The following is a 21,976-nucleotide window of genomic DNA, read 5'->3' as shown; positions in this document are numbered from 1 at the left end:
GGGGTGATGTGATCATCTTTTGCGACTTTCTGACAAGCAAAGTCAATGGAGAAGCCAGATTCACTTAACAACCATGTTACTAACTTAACAACTAGAGTGATTCACTTAACAATTGTGGCAAAAAAGTCATTGAATGGGGCAAAACTCACTTAACAAATTTCTCACTTAGCAACATAAATTCTGGGCTCAATTGTGGTCATAAGTCGAGGATGACTTGTACTCTCTTAATAGTCCATAAATGGAAAATTAGGGAATATAGAAACGGATAAAATACAAAAGCATGATACAGCATTTTAAAATGTTACTGCAGTAAAATGCTTAATGACAGTATTATAGCTGGTTTTTTTTCCATTTTGGAGTCAAATGTTGAGCATTTGTTATCTATGCTCAATTTTGATTCTCTTATATTATCAATACACAAGTTTTGTTAGGCTATTCTAAGTGCATTTTAATGAAATTAAACTTGAAGAAGGTCAGAGATATAATTGGAACAAAACTCAAGTCATAGAAAAGAATGGAACCTGTAGGAGTTCCAGGCTTTTTTATTTTTCATTCAGTGCCATAAACAGTCTATCTAGCAATCTCTGCTAGTTGCTACTAGCCAGTCAACATGTGGAAAAATCAGCTAAAGACATTATTTTTAAAACATTTTCAAGTAAAAAAAATAATCAGAACTCAATTCCTTCTTAGCGTTGCTATTCAGTTCCCATTTGGTTTAATGTCTCCTTGAAATGTTCAGTTAATTCAAAAATAAATAATGCCCCCAACAATAGATTCTAATACAAAAACAAGCTTTCTCTGTAAAAAAATTTAGAGACCAAACACAATTTTGAAAAATTCACCTTGTTTTTGTTTGACCTTTATTATGTTCATAGTTGTCATAACAAGAAAAAAATATAGCAATTTCAGCTGCTTGTCCTGATCACCAGCCTCCCTTTCCACCTTTCTTTTTTTTCTGTTGCTGTTTCTTTTTTGTTGCTGCTGCACCAGGAGGCTTTTGGTGCCTGGGTGGTATCATGTTGCTTGTTGATGCTGATGGAATAGCTGTTATACTGCCAGGCCGTGGGGATGTAGGTGGGCTACTAGCAGTTTTACTAGCATCCCTGCAAAAAAAAAAAAGAGTAATATAAAGTTGATTTTTAGTTACAAACAGACCAAAATACATTACATGCAAAAAATTTACAGTGTTCACATATTTAAGACAGATAAACTACATATGAATTCTAACTTTTGCTTGCAAAGAACTGAAGAGGCCACTGAAAATGGCTTTGGAGGACAGTTGGAAGAACTGCTACCAGGGCAACAATCAGACAAGTGGGATCTGAGTCCTTTCCCAGAAACTATGGTAACTTGAGAAAACACTTCAGATAGTCCCCCTCACTAATCCATACAAAGATAAAATATAAGGAGGAAGCACATTCAGATTTGAAATATTTTGTTACTAAATCTATTGTAATAAAAGAAGTTTTAGACCAACATGGCAGTGGTTTCTTCCTCTAGAAAGCTCTGTAAGGTTGACAAATATTTAAATAGTATATAAGGCTATTTTCCAAGGATTAATTTCCATCTACAAGAAGTTATCTGACAACTTACTATCTTTGACAATCTGTACTGAGTTCCAACTCTAATCAAAGAACTTGTAAACAATTTTGTTATTAAGCTGTAGAGAATTTATCTCAGAGACACACAGCAATATATAGTTGACCAATAATGTCCACTAAGCAGTGGGAAAGTAAACTAGATAGTTGTGATGGCTTGCTGCTTGGTATGCCAAATTTATTACACATCCTTTGTTTCAAAACCAACAAATGCAGCAGCTTTTGCCCCATGATTAGAGGTGACTAAAGATGGAGATATGCTACCATTCGATGCTACCACAAAACGTTTCAAAGCCTTTTAAAAAGCAAAAATTTCCCATGGAATGCCCTAACTGTAAAAGATAAAATTACTATTTCCCCAAATAGAACTACAACCTTCCATTCTCTCCAACTTCTGCCTGAACTGCTCAGGAAACGGCAGAAATAGCTGCAGAAATGGGACTAAAGGGGATGTTTGAATAGAAAGCTGGGCTTCAAGAACTGGAACAAAGTGAGAATGTTCTCAGATACTATTTTTTGCCACATCACGCTTTTGTTTGCAGGCTCATACTTTGAGAGCAATGGATTCTATAAGACTTGTCCTTTGCCTTCCCTATTCAGATATTAAGAAGGCAATACAGGTAATCCTCAATTTATGACCATATTGGGATCAGAATATCTGTCAGTGTAGTCATAAATAAATTATCTAATGATCAGACCGAACTTTATGACCATTTTTAGCATGGTTGTTAAATGAATCATCTGTTAATGTAAATCATGCAATTGTTAAGTGAATCTGGCTTCCCCAATTGAATTGGCTTATCAGAGGCTAGCTACGAAGGTCACAAATTGCAATCATGTGACCACAAGTTGCTGTAACAGTTGTAACCGCAAGCAATTGCCAATTGCCTAAATTATAATCACATGACCCTGGTGTTTGTATGACAATTGTACTTTAAGGACAGGTTACAAGTCATTTTTTCTGAGGCCATCATAACTTTGAACCATCATTAAACAAAAAGTGTTAAGTCCGTGAATAAATGTGAATGTAAAGGTTTTCCCCTGACCAGTTCTTTTCCAACTCTAGGGGGCGGTGCTCATCTCTGTTTCTTACCCGAGAGCACCAACATTGTCCAAAGACATTTCCATGATCATGTGGCCAGCAAAACTATATGACGAGGTACATGATACCCTGTTACCTTCCCACCAAAGTGGTTCCTATTTATCTACTCAAATTTGCATACTTTCAGACTGCTAAATGGGCAGTCCAGGACTACCTGTACCCAAAGTTAGAAAAGCCTCATCTGCTTCACTATGGGACAAAACAGGAAGCCATATTAAATGATTTTAAACTGGCAACCTCATCTTCCTGAGCACTTCAGATCACAATGTGTCAATTAACTAAGCAGCAACACTGTGCCCCACATTCTGCTTTTCCAAAGACAGTAGAAAGCAATTTCTTGACAGCATTAATGATAAAATACTTAAAAGAGAACATCTGCAAAAAGGTATAAGAAGAATATTGTGTATAGAAGTAGCCATGTAGTAAACCTATGCAGGCAAACAAAGTAATTCAAGACATAATTCAGAACAGAACATTGTTGTTTTATAACTTACTTTTCCCTTTGTCTATAACATAAAATGCTCACCCAACTTTCCTTTTCTCAACTCATTGTATATACTATAATTAATTATAAGTTAACTAAACGCAACTATATATATCTAATATAAAATTATTTCGGATTCCTGGTCAATGTGCTTATTTATCACAGCAAAAAATTACCATCTTTTGTTCCAAACATGAAATATCTATCCTTTCATCCTTCTTACAAGTAATCCTCAACTTACAACACAACTGAGCTCAAAATTTCCACTGCTAAGCATAACAGTTGTACAACCTTTCTTGCCACAGTTGTTAAGTGAATCACTGCAGTTGTTAAGTTAGTTAAGTTAGTAACATAGTTGCTGAGTCTGGCTTCCTGTTGCCAAGTGGCCATAACTATAAAAAATGGACATAAGTCACTTTTTTCAGTGCTGTTGTAACTTCGAATGGTCACTAAATGAATGTTTGTAAGTTAAGGACTACCTGTATTAGTTCTTGGGCAGCACTAGGCCCAAAACTAACATCCATAAGTTTAGATAACTAATTACTCACAATTCAGAGGAAGCTGTTGTCATTGCTCCCTGAGTTCCTTTCCCAATTTGGTCCTTCTTCTTGCCTTTCTTTCTCCCTCGATAGTAAGTGCGTTCTCGCATTGGAAGCCACCGTTCAGGATCAGGTGTCATTTTAGGATCATGATTCTTCGGCGGTTTTCCTACATAGTGTTTGGAATATAATGATTATTTGTATGTTTAAGAATAGCTGCATTGCAAAACTCATATAACCCAAAATTTTATTCCACTGCAAAACTCATATAATCCAAACGTTTTATGTATGGGACTTTGACTTTTATATTAATTGTAAGCTATATGCCTTTTATTAAGGTCCCTTTTTGCAGTAATACAATATCACCACAAATAGCATACTATGCAAAGATGGAACTCGGGCTTGTGGAAATTGGATTTGTTTCAAGCATGGCAGTCTTTTTAGAAGTTTAGAAGATGCATTAAAAACTACCAAAATCTATCTAATCTTGCATCCAGCTGTGACTAAACAATTACTTTTGGGAAGCAGGATAGCAGGTCTTCTTTGTTTCATCCAGCAATTAGATATTAGAAATGTATTACCTTCTAAATAATAATTTAGTAAGAGAGGCTACAGCTAATGCTGCAATATAAAATCAAATCAAATCTATATTTTTCAATTTTATTTTTAGCTGGGAAGTGTTTAGATCCTAATAACCAAATCCCCAAATGTATGTTTTACAACAAGCTAGTACTGTAACAATAAGACACTCACCCTTCTTTTTCTTCTTCTTTTTCTTAACATCCCCTTGCCTAAAAAAAAAAGCAAGAAAATGTTTGAAATGAAGTGCATGAGAAGATTTGAAGTTAATGGTTGCCCAAGATAAATTTTAGGACTTTGATTTAGAATTTCAAAGGGAGAAAGAAAGAAATGTATAACCAGTATATTTGTTTTGTTTATGGAACTGGTCTTCTCCATATCCCCTTTGCTTGACATTATAATTCATTTTATAATCAGTTTAGAAAGCTTATTTTACCCTTGTTCTTTTTGTTGATTTTCAGTTGTGGGTTTCCCGCCTTTTTTCCGAATGTATGTTGCTCCATGTGAGCTTTCCAGTGCCTCTATATCTACTTTCAAAGACATTGTGTCTGAAGAAGGCAAATGTTTGCTGAGACTATTGCAAGGAAAGAGTTTAGGGATAACAACAGATAAAATAAATAAAAGCAAGGGGATGATTTAAATATTGAAACAAACAACATGAAGATGAATTTAAAAAAATAACTTGATGTACAAGTTTACTGTGGCAAACAGGTCTACTTGATGGAATGACCAAACACTGCCTGTAGATTCATCTCCTCAATCTCATAGAAAGGATACACTTTGGCTTTCTCAGCATCAACCAGTGAGTAGGCAGAAATCAGCTGAGCCAAGGTATGGACATCATCTGGATTTTGTCTATGAAAATAAAGAGCTGAATTAATCAGATATCTTTTCCACTAACAGCAGATAAATTATTTCTGGATATTAGCAACCATGAAGTATCCCAGTGCTATTTCTTTATTTCTTACTTCAAGCATAGCTGTAGCTCACAGTTGCTTGTCACCTACCTCCATATCAGAAAAGAGACAGGAAAATCCAGTTGGATTGAGATGATTTATATATTGTTTTATTAACCCAACCCTCACTTACTTGGCCAAGAATCAGCATGGCTACAAACCTAAGATTTTGCTGGATGGAATAAGTTTATTCAAGCTACAGCTAGAAAAAACCTTGAGATAAGTCAATATAATACAGTGGTACCTTGGTACTCAACTGCTTTGAAACTCATCAAATTTGGTTGTCAATGCATTTTGATATGAAAACTTTGTCCCAGTACTCATACTTTGTTTGGTACTCAATTCACAAGCTAGAACTTATCAGTGTCAACTGCCTCATGACTCACTACATTATTCCTTATGGGAAAAACCTGTGTGATATTGTTTTTGGTACTCGTTGTGCCTCCCAGAACCAATTAACAATGAGTACTGAAGTACCACTATACTTGAATTAACTGAGGTTGAATATTGACTCAGATTTAAAACCACCGACTACTGTGGAAAGTGCTGCCTTTGCTCTACCAAATCTGCCAAAATACTTCAACAGCGACCAGCTTCACAGGATTATTACAAAGATCTATAGTAATTTCTCTAAACAACATCAGATCCGTTAATGTAACAAAACATGACCACTGTATACAAAAATAGTAAGGTAAAAAATCTAAATTGCATCCAAAAATCTATTTTTATTAGAGAGCACTTAGTGCAGTGGCAGTACCCTAAGTCAGATTTTATACATCAAATGCTTGCAAACTAGAAAGAATCACAGGGTAGCTAATATGTTCTCTAAGAGGAAGATTATAAGTTTGCTTATTCATAAATGTTTAGTCCAAGAACAATTTAAAAAATCTAATGAATAATGTAAGGAATAATGTTTCAATTTTAAATTCAATAGAATATCCACTGAACTACCAAGATAAAGATAGAGGCAAGGAGCCATGGGACTTTGTATTTAACTGAAAAGACAATCTTCTCTAACAAAAGAATGAAATTGCTCTTGGGGAAGAGGAAAAGTGTGGAATTTGGATCATGAAACATCAAAAGCAATGAAACTTTATCTGAATGTTGGCTAACAGGTTATATATTTGATTGCTTTAAAAATTGCTTTTTAAAGCCTATTAATAAACACACAGGTTAAACCCATATTTGTAGTGAATTTTTCTTTCAATATTTACCAAGGGACCCTTGAGCTTTGTTTCCTGAACAATGTCTCAAAATACTTCTAGCCTGGCTGAAATGTGAGGAGAATCATTATTTTTATCCATCTGTCTCAAAGTTATGAACTGTGAAACTAGACCATGTTTAATTTTTATCCATGCTTTAATTACTACCATGTTTGGATTTAACATACTTAAGTGTATGTTATTTTTAATATATTTGCTCAGGAGCATACTTGTGAATGTCTTTCTCACTTCCTGGTAAGCCTCATTTTTTAGGGGTTCTCAGACAGACTTACTTCCACAGTTCCTCAAGGTCACTGATGGCTTCCTTCTTTCGGCCATGCTTTAGCTTGAAGTTAGCAGCTTCTCTTATTAGTGACAAAAGTATCGGAGACTTGGGCTGAAAAAATACAGTATTTGTTTACAATTAATTTGAAAGCAACTAATATGCTGGTGTGAGATGATGCCTGCTCTGGGCTTTCAGAACGTTAGGGGCCTCCAAAGTCAATTATTTATCAATCTGAGTAGCAAATCTATATCCCGATTTGAAGCTCATGTATAATCTTCTTCGGTTATTTTTATATTTAACTTTTTATTAGAAGTATAAGTTGGCAAGAATTTACAAATGATATATAATTTTTGTTATACATAGATATTTATTGTAGTACAGTATCCTATAGAACACTGAGAAAATTTATGCCTTTGAAACTCAAGTTTTTTAATATTGAAGTTCAAGAAATAATTTATAAGTAGGCAAGTAGTAATGGCTAAGCTAGATGATATAGTTTTTAATTTTTTTAAAAAAATAGTACATTGATTTCAGTACTTCCCAATTATCAATAATCTTTTCCCTGAATACACATTTCTGTTCCTTACCAATTCTGTCCCAAATCAACAAAGCTACAGCTATAAAAAAAACCACTTATTGTTGTGGAATTATTTTAACACCTAACAAGAGTAATCCATTGAGATGGGGATAATGCATAATTACAGGCCATAGAATGTCTCAGTTATCTGATAACTGGGGGATATGTTGTTATTATTAATTATAATTGGAGGCATACTTTATGCAAAATAAAGAACTACTGCTTATTTCTATCTGCACTTCTTCAATAGATTATTCTGCTGTTTCTCTGAATTTTCTAAATCATACATTATATTCAACCTGCCCCAAAACCTAATGGAATAACCATGGCATTGCAGATTTTTTTGAAAGGAGGAAAGAAACTATTCAAATGTGGAGGGTTTTGTTTATTGTTTTTATTGTTGTTTTTATTGATTTTTATGATAATTGTAAGCCACCCAGAGTTGCTTAAGAAATCACAGCAATCTTTTAAGAAAATAAACACCTGGGTGCTTACTATTCTAGAGAAAATGGCATTTAATTCAAAAGCAAGATCTTCACTCCTATAAATATACATTACTACCTTATCTCTTGAATCACATCTACATTCTATAACTTACCTGGAATTCTTGATACCATTCAATGGCTTGTGCCAAGACTTCTATTGCACTGTCAATATCTTCTTCATGGCTATACATTGTCACCAATGCTGATATCTATAGCCATTCAGGAATGGATAGGCGATAGCAGAAAGAGAACATTTATTTAAGTAATAAATGCTGAAACAAAGACTATCATTGTGTTTTAATTGTAACCTTTTCACTGCATAAATTGTGTGTAAAATGAATAGAATCAAGAGTAATTGAATCACTACTCAAGAAATAAAATATCTTTCAGAACTAAAATAAAATCAAACAACTAAATGATACAAATTTTATAAACAAAAAAGTTTTTCTTGCCAATAATATACCAAGGAAGGAATAGCCCTATTCTTTTGGCCTTCCAGAAGCTCATAAAAACCTAATCCAGAAGGCCTTTGGGAGTAGACTGCTATAAAATGTCCAGCACAAGAATTATTGTAATCAAAATTTTTACTGAAATTGCATATTTCTATTACTTATTATTGCTATTATTGCATTGGCTGCAACTCTTGTTCTTATGCATAACTAAAGAGGCATCCTGACCATGTGTGTGTGTGTGTATCACAAACTTCCTTTATAATACAATACACTGGTCGTGATTCTCAATGTCACTGCTTGTACAAGTTAGTTGTCAGTTGTGCTAGAATGACTCCCAAAGCAAATTTTGAATTTGTTTTATCATGGAATTTATAACTACGTTCATATATGCTGAATTATATCTATAACTCACCATGCCAGGTTTATGCCTTAGCTCATCTATGCTCCTTAGGATGATGCATGCTTTCGTGACACTGCCTTTGATAGAGAACAAATGACATAATTGTCAATATTCTTATCCTGTCTTTTATTGGACATTAAATTTACCATCTAAATAAGAAGAAAGAGGGCAACACCAAACAAATCTTCAGTTAGAGCTACTGGTGTACCACAATATTTAATTATTTATTATTAAACCGGTGTGCTGCCAATCTTGCTAGAAGCGACTCCAGGTGGCTTGCAGACATACAATATTGCATAAGCCAGCATTGTCGGAATGTTGGTTGTTATTTAAGCAGACAAGAGTTAATAGAAAAATTTAGAAGGCTTCTGCCTCTAATGAATACAAAAATATCCTTACAAACATATAGGAAATGCCTGAAATCTTAGAAGCACAAGAGATGACGGAATACAAATGCGATTCATCACAGTTAAGTTTTTATTTATTTATCAAATTTATATGTCACTCTGGTCACAGCATTATTTATATAATTCCTTTGAAAATCAAAACCAACCATACAAAATATTAAAAAATGCACAACCATAAATGATATTAAAATTATAATATTTCTATAAAGCAAAGAATTCATCTGACCCTTAAGCACAAAAGAAGCAATTCCTGTCTTAAGTGTCTCCCAACAACTGATGCTCAATTAACTATTTTCTTCTAATGCTATTCTTACAAGAAAACAGCAATATGTTCCACAGAAATAATAATTGAACACAAAAACACAACATATGACTGTAACAGTGCTACTGTAAGCATATGAAAGTTCTTTAAAGAATTGGGGAGTGGGGGCAGAGTACCTTGAGCAACTTTTAATTGTGCCATGGTCAATTTAATCTCAGATGCTTTCTCAGGATGTTGATCTGCAAACTCCTTCAGGGCAAAAAGAAAAAAGAAAGAATTCAAATCAGAGTTTCTTTGTTTCAAAATAGGAACTTTATTTTGAGTGACTATGACATAGGGGAATATTTACCTCCCAGTAATAAACTCTTAGATGTGAATATGCAAAGACTAGTCTAATTGTAAAAGCCTAAGAAAGTAGTTCTGCTGAATCAAGCTGATTGGTCACTTAGTGAAGCATTTGGCCAATCAGAAGCACAGAGGTTGATTCATAATTCCACTGTTTCTCCTAGCAGCAATATCCAAGACATGTAGCCTATGATCTTGGAGATTGCAAAGCTTAATAGCCACGAGAGCAAAGTCTTTATAGAATTAATGATAGCTTAACTATGACCTATATAAAAAGACCTTCTTTTTATAGGCTTTGAACGTCCCTCAAAATTTAAATGTTGGAAATGAGGAACACTTATCTCTATTTTCTATACCAGAAGTAATGTTATGAATCATCATGTCTTCCTTTATTGCCTATGCTGCAAGCTTTTTAAAAAAATCCAGATATACTAATTTTCTCTTAGAAGTTTAGCCGCTGTAGTGCAGTATAATATTTCTACTAATGTTATCGGAGCAAGTATCGGAGAAAGATGTTGGTTGCTATAGACCTCTATTAGGAATTTAACAGCATTACATCTATATTGATTATTTTTAACCTCTATCGGAAATAAGACTACAAATACAGTTAGTACTAACAGTTTACCATGGGCCATGATTATTAGAGAATGAAATGATTTTCAGTGATATACAGAAATATCAAAATAAAAGAATCTTTAAAAGGAAACCATTGGGGAAAATTGTATCAGAATGTTGATTTGTCCCCCTGCAGGAAATTTATTGTTTTTTTTTTCTAGTAGCCAACTATACCTGTAGGAGCTCTATTGCCTTAGTATGTTGTTTCTCTCGACACAACTGAGCTGCATGGATTAAAACAGGAAGGAGGTGTTCAGGGCTTTGCGACTGTAAACCTGATGCCAGTTTGCGGCACTGATCTGCCTAAGAGGTAAGATTAAAAAATTGTCACGTTCAGAAAACCAATTCAAAAGAAAGAAGGCTAGACATATATGTAACAAATAAACATCTTGAATACTACATTAACAGGATATCCAGTTTGTAGTGACTTTGCCCAACATTTCTCAAAAGAGAATATAATATATGTGTAGGAATTATAATAAAGAACCTATGTAGACACCACAGTAGTTAGATTACAGACTAACACTGCCCACAATCTGGAGTTCGATTTTGACCAGCTCAAGGTTCACTCAGCCTTCCATCCTTCTGAGGTTGGTAAAATGAGAATCCAAATTGTTGGGGGCAATATGCTGACATTGCCCAGAGAGTGCTGTAAAGTGCTATGGGGCAGTATATAAGTTTAAGTGCTATTGCTATTGTAATTTTCCAAAATAGTATACATGGAGTTGTTAAGGGAGTTTTGACCCATTTTATCACCTTTTTGCCATAGTTGTTAAGCAAATTACTGCAGTTATTAAGTGAATCATGCAGTTCTTAAGCAAATTTGACATTCCCCATTGACTTTGCTTGTTGGAAGCCAGCTGAGAAGACTACAAATGGTGATCATATGAGCCTAGGACAGTGCAACAATTGTATGGTAGATTTTACAAAGCTTTTTTGGAGAAAGAAAAGCCACTGAGAACATAATTCTTTAGAGACAGGACTCTTGTATCACAAACTTCCTTCTAACATAAGCTCTCTGCTTTTTAGGAAATTGTTGATCTACTCTTTCTTTAGCAAGTTAGGATTCTTATATGCATGGATGTTTACTTTCTTATGTGAGGAAGTCACATATTTTTAAGCTGTGTATTTCGGAGCCATGTGACATAATAAATGAGTTGACTCCTTGTGTTTGCCTGGATGAGCCCCTGAGGTTTTCTTGGCAAGATTTCAGAAATGATTTGCCACTGCTTCCTTCCCAAGATTGAGACAGACTGACTCACCCTGGCTTTGTATCCAAGGCAGGACTAGAATTCAGGCTTCTGAGTTCTAATCTGATGCCTTGTCTTAATCAATCCACTTAAACTGGTACAAAATCTACATTACCTGATTAGTATACATGGCCAACAAAGCTTTATTGAATTCTATTGCTTGGAGTTGTTTCTTGGACAGTTTATGTTCAACACCTTCAGCATTGGTCAGTTTAACTTTTTTCTTTGAATCAAAGACATTTTGGTCCTGTGAAAGGTGTAGAATGGAATTAACATAAATGTGGTATTTCATAAGCGCCTTATGACAATCTGTTCATCTACTGCTTTGCAAGCAGAAGGCGGAGCTTTACAAAAATATAATGTAATTCAAAACAGTACCATATTACAAAGACTTCTCAGGAATTGTGGCAAATATTCTATACCTTGTTAATAGTGATGATGTTATTGGCAATGACAGCAAGCAATCCTACATCTGTGGGTCTGTAAAAATAGAATACATCCACTTTTGAAAGTATGACATTTTTTAAAAGTGTTAAAAGCACTATCAAAACATACACTGACAACTACTTACTTTAGTTTGATTATCTGATTGTAAAGTTGTAGTGCTTCCTCTGTATGACCTTGGAGTTGCAAAATATAAGCCATTTGACCATGAATAATGGCCAATTCTGCCTCAACATCTTCTTCAGTCACATCCTAAAACAAATAATATGACACACATGATTTATGATAACTGAATCCTATTAGTTTAAATTACAAACACAATAAATATATTTTGCTACAAATCAGTAACTGCAAGTATTTTAAACTTTTAAATGCTTTTAAGAAATCAATAAACATCCTAAAACAAATAATATGGCACATGATTTATGATAACAGAACCCCATTAGATTAAATTACAAACACAATAAATATATTTTGCTACAAATCAGTAACTGCAAGTATTTAAAACTTTTAAAAAACAATGAAACTTAGCAATTTTACTATTTATCTTTTAAAGACCTTGCTAACAAGTCTATAGCTAGATTTTCACTACTACATTTTAGTGAAGGAGTTAGAAAAAAAGATACGATGTTACTTAAAGGCTCATAGAAAGAGTGCTGTTTCAGAATCTCTGAGAAATGATTCTTATAAATTGCTTATCTGTTTATTTATTATATTTCAGCCCACATTTTGAGGTGGTTTATAATTCTAAATTAAAATTCAGAATAAGTACAAAATATATAAAAACAACATTAAAATGTTATGAAATACAAAACACAAATGACTTTCCCCAATTTAATAAACCTTTGGATAGCAAATATCAGCTACAACCAGCTAAACATATTTGACACAAAAATATATTGTTCAATTGAACTGAAACACTTACTGAGTCTTCAGAGAGAGACTGGCGACACAAATCTATAGGGAAAATGTAACAAATTAATTTTGGAAGATACAAAACCACAAATCAAACATCGAGGCAGTGACAGAATGTTAGCAAGTCAAAAAGTTACGCCTCCCCCAACAGAAACATTCGGGTTTCAAGATTTATAAGAAATAGAGCTACATTTAAAGTGTTTAGATTACTGCTGTTTTTGCAGTGATTCTAGGGACAAGAATGAAGAACTAATCAGAAAGCAAACCATCTATAAACATTAGAATGCAGTTCACTCCTGATGAGCCATGATTATTTCCCCAAGCTGGAGCTCATTGTATGCATCGGTCTCCACCAGCAATATAGCAGCATCAGCATGAACATTCAACGCATTAGCCTCCAAAATTGAATTATATGAGAAAACATTTGTGAGTACTGGGCTGTGAAAGGTGGTATCATTAGTCTCTGCCCAATTACGAGTTTGCCCTGGATATGGTGTGTGTATATAAGTGGCTCTAACAAGTACATTAAAACACCTAGTGAAGTTCTGTAATTTCCTAGTTTTGTCCACCAAGATATTACTCAGGTTTCAATCTGTTTTTGAGTCTGGTTATTTACTACCATCTAACTAGGCAGATGGATCAAGCAATGAACTGAGGACATACGAATGAATGATCTTTTTAATGTACTTTTTCAGATTTATTGTTCTAAAAAAATTGAATACCACTGCTTATAAACACAAAATCCAGGGGAAATATTTTTTTCTAAATATGGAAGGGAATTAAATTTACTACTCATTACCTTCAGCTTTCTGCAGCATTTTCATTGCCTCGTTCATCCTGCCTTGTCCAATCAAAGCACAGGCAGCATTGTAACACAGTTCATAGGTAGCTTCCTGAAGGCCCAGGTCTTCCTGAGCAGAGCAAAATTAATTAAGAAGAAATTTAGTTTGAGTAAGTTTAAATAGCATCTGCTTGTTTATTTAAACTATTCCAATATGAATGGGTAGTTTCAAAATTTACCTTTTTGATCATCTGAAGGAAAGGGTGAAATCTACATGTAGAGCTAGAGGACAGTACTTCTTCCTATCTCATGGAGGAAAAAATCTTCCCTTCAGTTGCATGAACATACTTAAGCTAACAGTGATTATTGTACATCCTCTTGTTACAACCAAATTATAACTGGTAAGTTAAATGGACAATGTCTAACAGTTAGCATAATGCACTTAAGGGTCTAAGGACCTCAACCTTGGAGTCATATGGACAGTTTATGAGACCATAATAATTTTGCACCAGTGAGGTTAAAACCAATTTTGTTGTATTTAAGTATAATGACAATAAAGATTATACTTATATGCCATTCGCTAAATAAATAAATAGGGATATGGATTTGAAACAACTTGTCATAGCAAGCACATATAAGCATCCTAAATGACTTGTAAGTCCCACCCTCACCTCAATGAATATTTTTGCTACTGATATCAGATTGAAGGACAACTTTCTCAACTAAAATTGATCATTATTGGATCCAAACCTGAGAGACCTCTGATAAGGGAGAAGTGTGTGATGGGCCTCTGTGATGTTTGATAGGTCTCTGTCATATCCACCAAAACCTAGGAAATTATCCATAGGAAGACTTCTATTAATATGTCCATTGTAAACTTCAATGTGTGGCAAATATATTTTGAGGCCTCAGGGTCTGGGTGGCTCTCCAATCTCTATCTTTCTTCAGCACCATCAAAAGATGTTACCTCTCTAGCACAGTATCTTTCCAGCTATGGTGCAATTTCTCAACTTGTGTGCCTGCTTAACAGATAACGGTGGCATGCTAAAGGACACTTGCCTTAGTTCTTTGCTTGACTATTGGAGGGGTACTTGCGTTGTTAAAGCTAGAATTGATTAAATTAAATTAATAACTCCCAAACTCTACTTCTCTGCTTCCTATCTAAAAGAAGGCAGAGTATGAAATACGATATGAAAAATCAATGCAATGCTTAAAACATATGCTCATATCTTGAAAGTAGAAAAAGACTGCAATCCTTATTTTCAGAGTGCATACCTAGTAAAACTCTTGTTTCATCACTGGATTCTATAACTAAGATTCTCTACCTTCTACTGATTCGGAAAGGCAGCATTATTGTTGGGTCACAGATGACTATAATTTGCCAATGTACAATTCTCTCGGGCAAGAGAGAAGATGTACAAGATGTACAACTTGTTCGCTACTACTGTAGATACTTTGGTCTTCGCTGTATTTGCTGCTCCCTTTTGGCTATAGAGAACTGAGATCCATGGATGCCACAGTTGAGGGGAAAATCCTGCTACCCCTTAGGGTACTATAGAGACTTGACACTTTCACACAGCAAAAGGATGTGTTGATGAACTTTTTTCTTTTTCTTTTTTGCTTTCTTTTAATTTTGCTGCCAAGTTAGAGCTGATGAAAAAGCAGTTGCATAAGTCTATGGCTCAGGAACAATTCTTAATCTCTCCATTCTCATTAGTCATTTTATAACAATGCTGGTGAATAATTAATCTATGGCAGAGTGACAGAACTGAGGTGTGAAAGGAATGATTCACATATTCTATATATTGTTACTATAAACTTACTTACTGGCACCACTTTCTCCCAGGTGCTCTGTGCAGCAACTACTGCAGAAAGATTGGTTTTCCGTTCTTCTTCATAGTCATCCTGTGAATTACGGATAAGATCCCGATACACAGCCAAGCAGTCATCATAACGCTCTAATCTGTACAACTGAAAAGAAAAAAAATAATAACTTGGTAAATCAGATACAGAATAAACATGTATAAAATCAAATCCCTGGATAAACATACAGTTACTGCAGTTCATTTTATTTAGCATCACATTTTAGCAATTCCAAAAAACAACAGAGAAAGCTTCTACAAGTTTTCGGACAAAGCTGGTTCCTCAATCTGAGTCAGGATACTTCTAACCAGTAGCAGCTATATTTTTATCTGCCCTCAATTCACAACCTACACAGAAGTGTAAAATGTTGCTCTTTCCTCTATAGTTGAAAGAATCTACAGTGTATAAAAGTGTGAAGTTAAAAAAAATAATCACACAGTCATAATGATATTCACAATATTTAAACACTTGGATATAAAAAACTGTTTTGTGGAAAAAAACAAAATACTTTTTGTGGAAAAGGTTTTCTGTAAAATTGTGTACACTAAACAATGGATAATAATAAAAATAAAAACAATAAACAAATATATGTACAAAAATTAAAATATGTAGTAACTGAGAAAAACGACCATCCACATAACCAGGAGACAGGTTCTTTCATACCCTCGGGGCCTCAGACCTGAGCCCTGGACACATAATGTCCAACAATATTTTTAGTTTACACTTTAATATGATAGAAGGAAATGTAATATCAAGTTATTTCATAATTAATGCTACATTTGGGGCAGTAATGGTTGACCTCCAGTTTTTTTACTTGCATAATCATTAAATGTACACTAGACCAACAGGAGGACTTTGCATTTGAAACAAAGGAGTAATTACCACTTGTCCATAGAGCTCCTTTAGTTTGTTTGTCTGGTGGCTGGCTCCCTGAATGGTCTTCAGAGCATTTTCAATTCTGTTCAACCTGTATTCACAATAAGCCTTCTCAAAAGCTATCAAGTCACTGCAACATATAAATGAAATACGGAGGTTATTTCTCACTATTCATTTTTCTCAAAACATTGATATATTATATTAGTATGTAGCTTAACATTTTACCTATGGGAGAGGTTACTTTCTTACACTGTACAATGGAGAATAAAGTTTAAATTCTAGAAACATATTATGGAACTGCTCAAAGTTGCAGCATGTAATAATAATTGATTAATTATAATTGATGCAATTCACATCTGAACCTATATTCTATGTTGAGGATATTAATGTAATGAAATATGATCACAACATACTGGAATTTAATGCACTGTAAGTATTTAAAAGTTAAGAAAACCCAGCTGTTTCCCGTGAAGAGTAAATATAAGCATAAAAACCTTGCAAAGGATGTTAGCAGAGGTTTAATGAATAGATAAAACTGCCAGTTCCGAGACTAACTCAGGTGCATCTGTAACACAGCTAAGGTTTAGCATTTACCTTCTAACCTAACCCCTAATGGATAACTGACATTTGTTAAACTACAAAATAAAGGATTTAAGAGAATGAGTTCATCATTCCTAAGACTTCTATTACTATATCTGGTCTTTAACAAATCTACAGGTTGGGGAAAAGGGATTACCATGGAAGTAATAGCAAAAAATACCTAAAACAATGCATGCTATACCAATGGCAGAAACAAACAAAAGGCATAGAGAATAATATTATTTCTGTCTCCACGGACACTTATGTATTTATGAAGCTGAAATTCTGGAATATTTAGCAGACTTACTAATTGGATACTAATATTCTAAAATCATTTTATATGAGCAGATTTACTTCAATTCAATATCAAGTTCAGGAGGGATAATATATATCAGCATATATAGTTGTAGCTGCATTCTGAGTCACCTTATATTATACAGTGGGGCAAAAAAGTATTTAGTCAGCCACCAATTGTGCAAGTTCTCCCATTTAAAAAGATGAGAGAGGCCTGTAATTGACATCATAGGTAGACCTCAACTATGAGAGACAAAATGAGAAAACAAATCCAGACAATCATATTGTCTGATTTGGAAAGAATTTTTTTGCAAATTATGGTAAAAAAATAAGTATTTGGTCACCTACAAACAAGCAAGATTTTTGGCTCTCACGGTCCTGTAACTTCTTCTTTAAGAGGCTCCTCTGTCCTCCACTCATTGCCTGTATTAATAGCACCTGTTTGAACTTGTTAGCTGTATAAACGACACCTGTCCACAACCTCAAACAGTCACACTCCAAACTCCACTATGGTGAAGACTAAAGAGCTGTCGAAGGACACCAGAAACAAAATTGTAGACCTGCACCAGGCTGGGAAGACTGAATCTGCAAGCAGCCTGGAGTGAAGAAATCAACTGTGGGAGCAATAATTAGAAAATGGAAGACATACAAGACTACTGATAATCTCCCTCGATCTGGGGCTCCACGCAAGATCTCACCCTGTGCGGTCAAAATGATCACAAGAATGGTGAGCAAAAATCCCAGAACTACACGGGGGGGACCTAGTGAATGACCTGCAGAGAGCTGGGACCAATGTAACAAAAACTACCATCAGTAACACACTACGCCGCCAGGGACTCAGATCCTGCAGTGCCACACATGTCCTCCTGCTTAAGCCAGTACATGTCCGGGCCCATCTGAAGTTTGCTAGAGAGCATTTGGATGATCCAGAAGAGGATTGGGAGAATGTCATATGGTCAGATGAAACCAAAGTAGAACTGTTTGGTAGAAACACAACTCGTAGTGTTTGGAGGAGAGAGAATGCTGAGTTGCATCCAAAGAACACCATACCTACTGTGAAGCACGGGGGTGGCAAATTCATGCTTTGGGACTGTTTCTCTGCAAAGGGACCAGGACGACTGATCCGTGTACACAGGAAAGAATGAATGGGGCCATGTATCGTGAGATTTTGAGTGCAAACCTCCTTCCATCAGCAAGGGCATTGAAGATGAAACGTGGCTGGGTCTTTCAGCAGGACAATGATCCCAAAAACACCGCCCGGGCAATGAAGGAATGGCTTCGTAAGAAGTATTTCAAGGTCCTGGAGTGGCCTAGCCAGTCTCCAGATCTCAACCCCATAGAAAACCTTTGGAGGGAGTTGAAAGTCCATGTTGCCCAGCGACAGCCCCAAACATCATTGCTCTAGAGAAGATCTGCATGGAGGAATGGGACAACATACCAGCAACAGTGTGTGCCAACCTTGTGAAGACTTACAGAAAACGTTTGACCTCTGTCATTGCCAACAAAGGATATATAACAAAGTATTGAGATGAACTTTTGATATTGACCAAATACTTATTTTCCACCATAATTTGCAAAAAAATTCTTTCCAAATCAGACAATGTGATTGTCTGGATTTGTTTTCTCATTTTGTCTCTCATAGTTGAGGTCTACCTATGATGTCAATTACAGGCCTCTCTCATCTTTTTAAGTGGGAGAACTTGCACAATTGGTGGCTGATTAAATACTTTTTTGCCCCACTGTAAGAGAATACAGCTCTCTATGCATTGATAATTAATGAGCACACCTGAAAAGACATGACTGCTCCAACAATCTCATCAGTGGACTTATTAAGGCAGCCATTTCTTTTTTTCAGGCTCACAAAACTGAGAAAGACTGGGTTGCTTTAATAAGTATCAGAGGTATAGTAATTGTATGAGTTCTGAAAAACTTCCTTCAAATGTGTTTTGAATTAAGTGCATCCCTATGTTTTCTATAAATGTGTTTTACTTTTACACATCTATGTAATTTTTCATATTTCAAAAAATACAGAAAACATAGCAGAGATAGTCTGTCTAATAATATTTAATAATACTTACCTAGTTAATACTTTGACATGGGTGTGAATCACACTCAAGGCTTCTTTAAAGCTTCCATTTTGTATAAGACATACCACTTTGCAGTGTAAAGCAGTCACATCATCCTTACTGATTTGTAGTACTAGAAGCAAATTCAATGCATTAAGCTACAGAATGAATATATACTAAAAATGGTTTGCACCTGTTACCTATTCATATCTCTGATTTTGAAAACTTAGCTGGATTTATAAACTGAACATTTTGAAGAATATATGCTCATGTGCATGTCAATTTTATTTTTGGAGAGTGAATTATTTGGTGGAAGGTTTCCATATTGGACTAAAATCACTAACATAATTACTGTCTTTCCTGAACTACTGTATCTAATTGAAAGGATGTCTATCTCAATTTTCTCCAAATAATTTAAAATGGAACTGAGTTTTAAATTCACATAGTATGATAAAGGAGACAAATAATATGCTAATACTACTAGGGAATGGGATCATCATAAATATTAGTTAATTTTTCTTTTGCCTAATTACAGTTAAGCTGTGCCTGGAAACATTAAAAAGGTATGGCTGTTTAGGACAATTGTGAGGAAGGCCAGCTTGTTATAGTAAGTACAGGTGCTTTTTCCATGAAAGGCTGTTAACTTTCCATTTTCCCTATACTTTTAAAAACTATATAACAAGGGGCCATTCAGCAAAGGAAGCACTTTTTAATACAGTGACTAGAAAGGCGTGTAATGAATTCCTACCTGTCACACAGCTGTTAAAAGCCATCAGAGCTCGCTTGAGATGAACATATAGAAAAGGGTTTGCTCATGAAATGGATATTTTGCAGAGCATGTTAATAGAAATGAAGCATTTCTGTTGAAGCTTTACAGTAACAACACTTTCGGAAGCTTGTTTAACTCCATTAAAGGCTATATACTTATTATAAAATATTTTTGAGTAGTAGTTGTCATTCTGTCACACTATTTTTTACAGAGTCGCAGAAAGTAAACACCGGCTTTACTACCATTCCTATATCACAGATCTTGGGGCAAAAAGGCACATTAATCGGCTAAGGCCAAAGCAAAGTAGCCAGCAACCATTCTCAGAGGCGAGTTTTTCCCCCTTTCATGGCGAGATCAGCGTGAAAACAGATACATTGTATCTTTAATAGAGAAGCGCAGCACTCCAGAATAACAAGCTCCAGTTGAATTTCACCTCAGGCAAGATCAGCTGTTACTCCTTTGCCGCTGCTCTACCTACGGCAGGGGCAAGGCAGGTAGCAATCTGCCTCGCAAAGTCGGAAGAACTCCACTGAAGACAAATGCATCGTCACTTGTGCTCCTGCAATTGTCTACAACGTAGGGTTGCCGGTCCACACTGACCCCCCTCCCCGCACTCCGTCTCAAAAGAATAGAGAATAATACGCCGGTAGGGCGGCAACACTTGCTCACTTTTATTGACGGACTTCAGCGCGCGCCCGAAGTCCCCATTCTGGCCGCAGCGATTCACTTCGCTCCAGAGCGAGGCTACCGAGGCAGCTCCAGCCGCGCCGGAGCCACTTCCGCTCCCCGCGCCCGCCGCCATCTTGACAGAGGTAGAGAAGTAACTGAACTATACGAGCAGAGGAAACAGCTGAACATGCCCCCTTGATACCGGAAGTAAATCGAGACCCGTGTTCTGTTGTCGTGTAATGCTCTCTATGGTGCTTCGCGATTTCTCTAGGGCGCAAGCGTGCCCAGCGGGGGGGGGGGGGGGTGCGGCGCTAGGTGGCGACAAGTTGGCTTTTTGACTGTCGAGAGGTCTTCCGCCTCGAAAATTTTCTGAATATTTTTGGTCACGGGGTTTTTAGTTTTTGGCCCACCCTAATCTGGAAAACTTTGAACGTGTTAGTATAACTTAAACCTTGAAAGTTTTGCTCCTGGAAGATCCTTTAAAGGGAATTGAAACATTAATGAGAAAACTAAAATAATTAGTGCATTAGCAGGTTTCAAGAGTAAATGAGAGAAGACGGAGATGTTAGCAAAAATATGAATATAGAAGATCTAATAGAATTGTTTAAAACGGGCTTTTATACTTGTAGCCAAAGACTAAGAGCTAGATTTATACTTGGATTACTGTAAAGATCAGAAACTACATCTTTGTCTCTTCCCCCTTTTTTCTTTGTTTTCTTTTCTTTTACTTTTTGTTCCTTGCACTTTTAACTTTCTCTTTGGTTTGTTTTTCTTAGTTTGTATTAGTTTTTATCTTCTAAAAAAATCAAATTCTATATAAACATGCAGGGTTTTTTTCCTCCAACACTGAAATAACAAAATAAACTTAATTAATTTCAAGACAACAGACCTATGTAGTTGTATTCTCCTACTGCTATGTTACCATAATAAACAAAATGAAGGAATAAAGCCAAATGAATTTCCCAGCCCTTCAGAATTTGGTCATCACATTTTCATGGGATGAAAGAAATTAGAAAAACATATAACACATCATCACCAGCTGTAATCTCTTTTTTAAACCTAAATTGCAGGATCCACATTGCATTTTCCAAAAAAGAAAAAAAAATCTCCTTAACAACTGGAATCTGCAGTCTAATGATGTTTTTGCAGAACACTAGTTGCAAAGCTGTGGCAGAGAACAA

The 21,976-nt window shown here is 35.4% G+C and overlaps 1 protein-coding gene across 1 annotated transcript; it reads right to left on the bottom strand.

The window, feature by feature from the left end:
* Positions 1 to 827: 827 nt before the first annotated feature.
* Positions 828 to 20,965, bottom strand: SRP72 (signal recognition particle 72). Its single transcript, XM_032213525.1, has 19 exons — positions 20,796 to 20,965; positions 19,370 to 19,490; positions 16,425 to 16,548; positions 15,507 to 15,650; positions 13,698 to 13,809; positions 12,909 to 12,940; positions 12,111 to 12,235; positions 11,962 to 12,019; positions 11,655 to 11,786; positions 10,464 to 10,592; positions 9,506 to 9,578; positions 8,673 to 8,737; positions 7,922 to 8,017; positions 6,754 to 6,857; positions 5,080 to 5,157; positions 4,739 to 4,876; positions 4,477 to 4,514; positions 3,733 to 3,892; positions 828 to 1,103 (listed from the first exon to the last, which is right to left on the bottom strand). The coding sequence occupies exons 1-19, from the start codon at positions 20,926 to 20,928 to the stop codon at positions 923 to 925; spliced, it is 2,043 nt and encodes a 680-aa protein (XP_032069416.1). The 5' UTR covers positions 20,929 to 20,965; the 3' UTR covers positions 828 to 922.
* Positions 20,966 to 21,976: the final 1,011 nt, after the last annotated feature.

Source organism: Thamnophis elegans, chromosome 3 (genome assembly GCF_009769535.1).
Source record: "Thamnophis elegans isolate rThaEle1 chromosome 3, rThaEle1.pri, whole genome shotgun sequence".
Taxonomy (NCBI): domain Eukaryota; kingdom Metazoa; phylum Chordata; class Lepidosauria; order Squamata; family Colubridae; genus Thamnophis; species Thamnophis elegans.
Note: the sequence above shows the minus strand (reverse complement) of the source record. Positions and strands in the feature narration are given on the sequence as shown.